Source organism: Sinocyclocheilus rhinocerous, unplaced genomic scaffold (genome assembly GCF_001515625.1).
Source record: "Sinocyclocheilus rhinocerous isolate Xijiao unplaced genomic scaffold, SAMN03320098_v1.1 scaffold3662, whole genome shotgun sequence".
Taxonomy (NCBI): Eukaryota; Metazoa; Chordata; class Actinopteri; order Cypriniformes; family Cyprinidae; genus Sinocyclocheilus; species Sinocyclocheilus rhinocerous.
The window spans coordinates 103,053-113,120 of record NW_015629036.1 but is presented as its reverse complement, the minus strand read 5'-3'; the positions used below and the strand labels follow the sequence as shown (position 1 = coordinate 113,120).

At 43.7% G+C, this 10,068-nt stretch overlaps 1 protein-coding gene across 1 annotated transcript in view; it reads right to left on the bottom strand.

Moving 5' to 3' along the window:
* LOC107738579 (mucin-17-like) overlaps nucleotides 1-10,068 on the bottom strand; it is a 29,196-nt gene that overhangs the window by 14,211 nt on the left and 4,917 nt on the right. Inside the window, exons 2-8 of the mRNA XM_016550343.1 lie at nucleotides 8,768-9,519; nucleotides 1,902-7,296; nucleotides 1,557-1,712; nucleotides 1,240-1,278; nucleotides 962-1,080; nucleotides 731-872; nucleotides 507-646 (exon numbers count right to left, since the gene is read on the bottom strand). Of these exons, the coding sequence (XP_016405829.1) occupies nucleotides 507-646; nucleotides 731-872; nucleotides 962-1,080; nucleotides 1,240-1,278; nucleotides 1,557-1,712; nucleotides 1,902-7,296; nucleotides 8,768-9,519 (6,743 nt within the window). The remainder of the gene's footprint in view (nucleotides 1-506; nucleotides 647-730; nucleotides 873-961; nucleotides 1,081-1,239; nucleotides 1,279-1,556; nucleotides 1,713-1,901; nucleotides 7,297-8,767; nucleotides 9,520-10,068) is intronic.

The window sequence follows — 10,068 nt, the reverse complement described above, 5'->3', positions numbered from 1 at the left end:
TAAATCATCTTTGAGAGCAAGGGGGCCCCCTGGTGTTTCGGGGGCCCTACGCAGCTTGCGTATTTTGCGTATAGGGAGGATCGGCTCTGTGCGGACCATCCGCATGGACACAAAAATTCGGCTACACGTGGACAGCATGCGTGGACGTCCATGGACACTTCTGATGTCGAAAATTCGTCACTCGTACTGTCACGGAACGTGGATGCCGAAGTACACTTTGGATTGAGTTTTGATTGATTTTTAGCATGTTGCTATGCGGTTGCTAAGGTATTTTGATTGATTTTTAGCACATTTCTTTGCGGTTGCGAAAGCTGCTCTTTTGGCTGGACCATGCATCACAAACAAGCTCAGTTGCCCAGTTCTCGAAAACAGAAAATGAATCATAACACATTTTTTTAAAAGAACTCATGTGCATGTCACTTTTACCACACACACCCAACAACAGCGTCCAAACGCACACCCCAGTAAACGCTCAAGGTCTGAGCAGGGCGTGTCCGTGAACTTACAGACCACTGTGGACTTTAATGGAGCCGGTGTTCTGAGGATGGCTGAAACTGCCCACTTCTTCTGTGTAATCCACATACTCAGAGCTTCTGCCCCTGCCAGCGGGCTCGGTGAACAGCTCTATCCGGGGAGGAGTGTAGTCCTGCAAACGCATATAGGAAAACACAGCGGTCACTCCCGTCACTTTTGACCTTCAGAAAGCGGTTACTGTGTTCAAAACACTTACTCTGATAGCCAGTCGAATTGAGCCAATGACCACAGATGTCTCTTCACCCTCTTCTGCCCATTGATTGGGCAGTTCTATAACTCCTTCCTCTTCCAGAGCGATGCATCGTCCCTCAAATCCTGGTTTCTCATAAAGTATCCAGCTACGACAAGCCAAAATGCAGTTAAAGCTAATCTATTGAAAGGCTCATCATCATGCATGTAGTATTTGTTCTCCAGAGATGCCACTTACCATCCTCTGACCACTTTAATAGATATGACACTGGACAGTTGCATGTGAGTGACATCAGGTTGATCCCTGAAGAACTCAAAGGACTGACCGCTGAACTGATGGTGCTCAAATATCACAATCTGACAGGCACAAAACTTCAAATTAGGGCCCAAGTGCACTTTGCTCACATATTGAAAGCATAAATAAAATTTAAAAAACTTTGCTCATGCTATGCAAGCAGAGCAGGTTTTAATATCTGAAATTCTCTGTTAGGTCACGAGTTTGAAATGCTGGCAAACCTTTCCAGGTCGCCGGTGGATTCCGCGAGCAGCTGGAATCTGGAAGACAAAACGCCATGGCTTGTTGTGGTTAAGAGAGTAATGCGGGTAATTGGTTTGCAAATGTTTCATAATATTTAACCAAGCAGACAAAAACATGATCCAATGATAACCCAAAGATTTTGCCCTTTGTACGTTAAAACTTCAAATCTCTCATATTGTCATGTACAAATATGGACATGCATGAAGAACAAGCAGGCATGCAGAGCGATTGCAGCTATGAACAAATACACTTTTGGCATTTACAAAGAAAATCCACATTGGTGATTGACTCATACATTTGGTAGTTCTTTCTGAGGTTTAGCTTGAGGGATTTGAGCCGCTGGAACTACAGGTGCCGGTGGAATCGTATCTTCTGGGATCTTCCCGTCAGCTACGTCAACAGCCTTATTCAGATCCACTAGGCCAGGTATGGAAGCACTTTCTCTAGCCACCTAACCAGCAAATACACACACAAATAGATACACACATGATTTAGACACTTGTTCACTCTTATGTGCAACGGAGTTCAAATATGTGACATATTTTGGTTGTGAACAACACTATTGTGAATATCTTAGCACTATGGTATATGAATGTATGCAAGTATGTGTTGTTGCTGTGATGAATGAGGGATGGCTGACCAGTGGGTCGATCTTATTTGATGGTTGAGCATTTTCAGGTTCCTTTGGAAGAAATTCCTCCAGGAAACTAGGCAACTTGATGCCATCAAAGGAAGGAAGTGGCGGAGGAGCATTAGCATCTGTTACTTTAGTGACAGTGGGATCTACTGGAGTTGTTTTCAGGGTCGGTCCATCAGGTTGCAGAACAACATCAGAACCAGTCTGGGTACTGATGAAAAGTGGTGGGGCATTAGAGTCTGTAAACATAGTGACTGTGGGGTCTCTTGAAGTTGTTCTGAGATCAGGTGTCATGGCAGGTTCATCATCCTTGATGGGTTTTAGAACATATTGTGAACCAGACTGTGTATAACTAGATGTTGGAGGAGCTTTAATGTCTGTCAACATGGTGACTGGAGGGTCTAATGAAGTCGTTTTCAAGTCAGGTGTCAGTGTAGGTCCATCATCTTTCATAGGTTTTGGTACAAACTGGGAACTAGTCTGGGTACCATTGGGAGGAGAAGGAGCTTTAGTGTCTGTTAACATAGTGTCTGTGGTGTCTCCTGAAGTTGTTTTGAGGTCAGGTGTCATGGCAAGTCCATCATCCTTGGTAGGTTTTAGAACAACCTGGAAACCAGACTCGGTACAACTAGGTGGAGGAGCATTAGTGTCTGTTAACATGGTGACTGGAGGGTCTGCTGAATTTGTTTTCAAGTCACGCGCCAGGGTAGGTCCATCATCTTTCGTAGATTTTGGTACAACCTGGGAACTAGTCTGGGTACCACTGGGAGGAGAAGGAGCGTTAGTGTCTGTTGAAAGAGTGACCGTGGGGTCTCTTGAAGTTGTTTTGAGGTCAGGTATCACGGCAGGCCCAATGTCCTTGCTAGGTTTTAGAATAAGCTGAGAACCAGACTGGGTACCACGGCTGTCATTCTTAGCTAGGGTTTCCTCTACTGGGACCAGTTTAGGTGGTTCTGTAGTTGGTGCTAGTTGTGATTGTGGAGGTGCTGTAGACCCAGAACCATCGCTTGGTGATAACAGCCCATCTGAAGGACACTCAGTGGGGCTTAAAAACTCCATTCGTCTCCCTTTGCTGGGACTGCGTAGAATGCTGACAATTGAGCACCTCTCCAAACGAGACTTTGCCTTCAGTGGTTCTGTTGTATTCTCATCTGATCCCTCCTCTTTTTCTCCCTCTTCTTTTTCAGACTCCTTCCTTGCTCTCTGGAAGATCAGGGACCTTGTGAGGATGCTCTCTCTCTTAGGTTTGGTGTCCGCCTCCTTGACTATTGTGGCTTGACTCTTGGATATCGAACTGGGTGCCAGATCCAAAATGAATTCCCTCCTTCGCCTCAAGCCATGCTGGAACTCCTCCAGATCAAAAGGCTTCTCAAAGCGGTCTTCTTTGATGGCAGGCATGGCAAACGGAGGTGTTTGCAGGCGATGTTTGTTGTGTTTGCGTTGAGGAAGATTGAACGGCATTGCTAGCCGTTTCACATTTGTAATGAAGTCATCTGGGTCAAACTCTCCCGATGTGTTCAGGAGGTTGGTCTCACTCACAGAGGAGCTGAGCTTAGGTTCTGAAATCAACAGCTTCTTTCTTATAGGACGTTGGTGATCCACATCAAGCCAGCTAGATGGAGAGTCCCTGCTCTGGGAGGAGCTGCCGGGTGCAGTGGGGATTTGTGGAAGGAGAAAGGGTTTGAGGACGAATTCCTTTTTTCTTGTGGATGGATCCTTAGATTTACTGGAGGAGATCTTCTGTTTAGCTGAGACTTCAAAAGCTGAGGGCTTTTCATTAACTGATTCTGGTGAAGGTGTGGTCTTTCCACTGTCATAGTCTGGTGGTGATATGGTCTTTTCTTTGGATGAAGGAAGTGGAGTTATATTCTCTCCATTGATAGAGGTTATTGGGAAGGAGGATGACGCTGTTAGTGGCGTGGTCCTCTCATTTTTAGTAGTGATATCAATGGAGACTGGTGGAGGTTTGTTCTTCTCATCACTGGAGCCTAATGAAGCAGAGATTGTCTCAGTGGTTGAAACTGGTAGAGGTGCAGCATTTTCTTTAGTTAGGGATTTTGCAGGTGTGGTCTTGTCATTAGTTGAAGCTGGTAAAGGTTTGGTCTTTTCATTAGTTGTCTCATTGGTTGAGGCTGGTGGAGGCATAGTCTCTTCATTATTTGTCTTTCTACTAGCTGAGTCTAATGAAGACGTAGTATTTTCATTAGTTGAAGCTGGTGGAGTTGTAGTCATTTCATTAGTTAAGTCTGATGGAGGTGTGGTCTTGTCATCACCTGAGCCTAATGTAGTGGAGGTAGACTCAACGGTTGATGATGCAGAATGTGTGGTCTTTTCATTACCTAAGCCAGGCAAAGCAGAGATTGTCTCGTTAGTTAAGGCTGGTGGAGGCTTCTTCTTTTTATTAGATGAGGCTGGTGATTGTGCGATCTTTTCATCAGTTGATGCTAGTAGATACATATCTTTTTCATCAGTTGTCTTTCTATCAGCTGAGTCTGAAGGAGGTGTTGTCTTTGCATTAGTTGAGGCTGGTAAACTGGAGATGACCTCATTAGTTGAGGCAGGCAGAGGTTTGTTCTCGTCATCACTGGAGCCTAATGAAGCAGAGATTGTCTCAGTTGTTGTTGCTGGTGGAGGTGTAGTCTTTCCTTTAGTTGAGGCAGGTAAAGTGGAGGTTTTCTCATTGGTTGAGGCTTGTGGAGAGGTGGTCTTTTCGATAGTCATCCTTTTGTTAGCTGACTCTGATGGAGTTTTGTTCTTTTCATTAGTTAAGGCTGGTGGAGGCTTCTTCTTTTTATTAGATGAGGCTGGTGATTGTGCGATCTTTTCATCGGTTGATGCTAGTAGATACATATCTTTTTCATCAGTTGTCTTTCTATCAGCTGAGTCTGAAGGAGGTGTTGTCTTTGCATTAGTTGAGGCTGGTAAACTGGAGATGACCTCATTAGTTGAGGCAGGCAGAGTTTTGTTCTTGTCATCACTGGAGCCTAATGAAGCAGAGATTGTCTCAGTTGTTGTTGCTGGTGGCGGTGTCGTCTTTCCTTTAGTTGAGGCAGGTAAAGTAGAGGTTTTCTCATTGGTTGAGGCTTGTGGGGTCTTTTCGATAGTTGTTGGTTTTTCAGGTGTGGTTGTTGCATTGGGTGAGGCTGCTGGGGGAGTGGTCTTTTCATTAGTTATTTTATTAGCTGAGTTTGATAGAGTTGTGTTGTTGTTGTTATCACTTGAGGCTGGTAAACTGAAGGCCGTATCATCTGTTGAGGCTGGTTTAGCGGTAAACTTTTTACTGACCTGGCCAGACTGCTCGGTGGACACTTCAGTGGCTTCGGATGAAAATGAGCTCAGAGATAGACTTTCATTATTGGATGGTATTTCAGGTAAGGTATTTCCAAGTATTTCTTCTCCAGACTGCTTAAGACTGTCAGAAAACTGATCTCCTGTCGCTACAGAGTATATATCGCCATTCACTATGGATGTCGTTTCTGTGCTGGTGATTTTACTCTTGGTTTCTTTGGTGCCTCCCTTTTTAGTTTCAGTGCCAGGCTTTTGTTGTTGCAAATCCCTTTTACTAGATACCGTCTGTGTCTTCTGTTCTTCTCCGCTCTCTGATTGGCTCCGTGGGGGTGGCCCATCTCTTTTGGGACCGCCTCCCTCTGTAGGTGCAATTTGAGGTGAAATTATGCTGTCCATTTGGTCATTTTGGTCCAGTGCAGGGTTTGGTGTTGCCGGTGTCTTGCTTGTAGAAGTGGTGTTTTCTTTAGTCTGATCGGACAATTCAGCACAAGAGTTTTTCTCAGTAGTCTGAGTTTCTTTACCTTGACTGGTTGCCATAATTGTTGTGTCTTCCTGTCTCACAGCAGAGGTGTCCTTTGATGTACCTTGTTTTGATTTACCTTCTACTTTCTGCTCGGTTGGCTTTGATGTATTGACTTCATTATGTTTGTGTGTCTCAGTTGTTTCTGTAACAAGGTCGTTTTTCTGGTTCTGACTGGTAATCTCAGTCAAACAGTCTTTTTCTTGACTCTTTTGGTTCATCTTTGACAGTCTTTGTGCCGATTTTGGGTTATTTTCAGGGGTGTTTTCCACTTTAGACATAAACGCAGTGGTGTCTTTCTCAGGTAAGACCAGCGTATCCGTCTCACTCCCTCTGTTTCGCATGGCATCGTTCCTAAAGGGTGCAGCGCTGCTATTGGCTGGCTCAGAGGAGTCTTTAGATCTGGCCTCTTTCAGGTCCTCTGGGGACGGTGTTTTTTCATCTTTTGTCACAGATGGATCTGGTTTCCCTGACTCTCCAAACAATGAGTTTACAATCAAGTCTCTGTTCCTCTGCTCGTCTCCCTGCTCTCCTTCTGAGCGCTGCTTTTTGTTGCAGTTTTTTCGTTTCTCTTCCATTTTTGAGTCGATGTCAGTCCATATCTTCTCTTTATTTGAGCTGTTCTTTCTGGATGTAGAAGGATGTGTATCAGAAGCCACTATCTGTGCTTCAAAGTCACCGCTATTCTCTCTCTCCTTCTCATCCTTGCTTTTCACTTCTGTAGGAACTTTTGTGTCAGCATGTGAAGTCTTCTTTGAGTCAGATGTTTTCTTTGTGCTTTGCATAATTTCTGCTGCTTTCTCCAACTTCGGAGGAACTGTAGGTTTTTTGCTTGCGACCTCCCCAGCAGAGTTGGGTCTTTCTTTATTAGAAGTGCTCGGCTCTGTGGTCTTTACCACGTCTCTTGCATCTACAAGAGGTTTGTCCTTGTTGTCCTTGACCTCCTGTTTACCTTGACCCATTTCTTGTTTGGTGGGGCTCAGCGGATCTTTGCCTCGACGTTTTTTAGATCGCGTGCCTGTCCAGTTTGGTGATTTCACCTGCGGTGTCTCATCAGTAGGTGATGAAACCATCGGGAGAGAATCCGCCTCTTTATTCCCAACGTTTGAGTCACTTGTGCTCTCTAACAATGCAGGTGTTGCATTGTAGGATTTAGAGTCTGTTTGATCTATAGTTAAATGAGGTTTGGATTTAACCTTTGGCTCTCCGCTGGTATCCGTCTTTGCTGTAGATTTTTCAAAACGTCCAGAACAAGATATTTCAGCCGTTTTTGAATGTCCTTCGTTCAACGTACGACCAGAAGGCAACGTCAGCTTCTCTTCCCCCCTCCGCCCCGCGCTGAAATTCTTCGCCCTCTCTTTAACCGTTTGGTTTGGAGGTGCAGAACTGGACCGCGTTCCGGCATGTTCTGTGAAATCTCTGAGACGACTGGCCACATTTCGAGCTGGAGAAATATCCAGGCGAAGCAGGTTTGTGGAGCTACTAACTGCACTGGTGGCTCCTCTCTCGAACAGACTGATTTTGTCTGCGATTCGGGCCTTGTGATGACTGGACTTTACATTGGTGCCGTCTACTCTGTCCTCTGGAAATCTGTAAAATATCAAAGAATAAAGGTCAAAACTGGTTCAAATATCAAGTTCACAAGTCCCCAGGAGTTAATGAAGAAATTGATTTTTTACCATTTTTGTAATTTGCACTATTGATGACGTACAATTTTATATCTACACTGTTATATGTATAAATTTTTTTTTCCCCCAATTTTTTTCAATTGTTTTTTTAATTTACTTATACCCACATATTAACCAGCTGTCTTTGATGAATCATTAATTAACACTAGTTTAAGAATACCTGTTTGAGCAAATGATGTGTGTCCTGAAGAAGGCTGTTTTGCCGAAACGCATAGATCTACTTTTAACTAGTTGTAATGATTTAAGCCCAGTTCATTTTTCATTTCATTTTTATTTCACCACGTGAGTGCCTTGGAAGTATTTCGTCTACATAATCAAGTTCAGATTATTCATATTAGCATCCACTCCCTTCGTTAGCTGTTGACTCATTGTCTTGCTTTCCACTTTCTCTCGCTTTGTCTACTCTTCAGTTCTTTCTCTGCTTGAAGCAAGCCACAAATCCATTAAGAAACTGAATTCCCCTTCTTCCTTTGCAGGGTTTCTGCAAGATTTATGAAGGCAAATTTAAGACTTCTTAAAGAAAGTTAAGGAATAAGTTAAAGGGAACACAATTCTAAAAATGTAAATGTCTGAGAACAAAATGAGTTGAATTAGCAACACTTCAAAGTCTGAAAATACAACTTCCAGCAGGTCTCCATTGCTTTTTAATTCCTTTTACACACAAAAAATAGCTCAACTATGGAAATCACTCTTAATGTATAATGTTCTTTTTGTATTTTTGTCATTTTCCAGCGCAAATGTCTAAAAAAATCAAATCAAGTTAAATGCCAAAAAGACATATGAAGTCTTGTTTTTTGAGAAATTTATACAAATGGGGTGAATTTATGATAAAGGACAAATATACTCCAATTTAAGACCTTGATTTGTGGAAGGGGCGAATTATACTTTAATATACGTCAAAATATCTCCTTTTGTTTTCAGCAAAAGAAACCCGTAGCAGGTTGGAATGGCGGTTATTTTTAGGTGAACTATCCCTTTAAGAGCTGCTGATGCATACAGAAGAAAAAAGCAAGGCTGACATCTAGAAAAACTGGCATTTAACTATGTAAACATTTAATTGTTATGAAAAAGCTTTCTCTTTTCAATGCAGATAGCTCGTGGAACCAGGTCAGGATCATTAACCAGCAGGTTATTTTTAATGTTTACAGCCCAGAGGAATGACAAGTACCTGATAGCCAACTAAGAGAACGTATTTCACAACATGACGCATGATGTTTTGTCCTGATAATCTTTAAGAAAGATTTCCGACGCTTCCGATTCAAGTCCAAACAGCAACTTTTGCATTAAAAGGCCCTCAGATCAAATCAAACCCAAGATTATTGTACGTTATTCCTGTAAGCACAGCGATAAACAGGTCAAACAGGTAAATTTACCTCGCTCTTTCATCAGATCTAGGCCGTTTGGTGTCTTTAAAAGTCACATTTTGTTCTTCATTTTGCTCCTCCGAGGCGACCACCACCTTTTTAGCGAAGACCACCTCGCTGTGAGACACTTTGATGCTCCTGCGTTTGGATTCGGCGCTCTCCGTCAGCCTCACCACCCGTTCCTCGTCCATATCTGAATAAACCAGCGCCGCTTGTTCGAGCGAATCCGGCGAGTTCGGCAAATCAGCGTCTTCACTCAGGCTCGCTTGGGCCCATTCCTCTCGGACGACATCCTCACCTTTACCTGAGTTTGGCACTTCTGCTCCGGAGGCTCCTGGAAGGCTGTTTGCCGCCTCCTCAAAAGCTGAGTCAGTGCATGCTTTCCGCGGGCCGCTCGTCAAACTGGTTGCTACAGGGCTTTCAGGTTGGGGATTGGTTGGGGATTTAGCTCCGCCCCCATCCCCGTGAGAGCTCCGCCTCCTCCTGCCAGATCTCCTCCGTCCCATTTGTTCAAAGAGTTCCGGTGGCCTTCTCCTCTCAAGCGACCGACTGCGTTCGAGTCTCAGATGTTTGGCATTCCGGTCGAGGGTTGGGCTCGCCTCTGCGGGATCTGTCTCGTCTGCTCTGGTTTCTCCGTGGTCCTCCTCAGGAGCCTCCTCTTGCTGTGTTTGGGACGTGGGATCATCTCTGCCCCAACCCCACGACAGCCAGCTCCCGATGCGACTCAACACCCCTGGGCTGCGCTCCTGTGGACTCTCAGCCTGCAAACACACACACAAACACACGTGAAATCCTGAGAGTCTCATCTGTAACACACACCAGGGGCAGAAATTAAGGGGCAAAATTTGCGCCCGGAAATTAACCTGCATAATAACCTTATGCATATGTGTTGTTTTTATCTCAAATATTTGCATTTGTGACCCTGGAGCACAAAAGCAGTGTTAAGTCGCTGGGGTATATTTGTAGCAATAGCCAACAATACATTGTATGGGTCAAAATTATAGATTTTTCTTTTATGTCATTAAGGATGTTAAGTAAAGATCATGTCCCATGAAGATATTTTGTAAACTTCCTACCGTAAATATATCAAAACTTAATTTTTGATTAGTAATATGCATGGCTAAGAACTTTTTTCTCAATATTTAGATTTTTTTGCACCCTCAAATAGTTGTATCACAGTCAAATATTGTTCTATCCTAACAAACCATACATCAATGGAAAGCATATTTATTCAGCTTTCAGATGATGCATAAATCTCAATTTCGAAAAATTGACCCTTATGACTGGTTTTGTGCTCCAGAGTCACATTT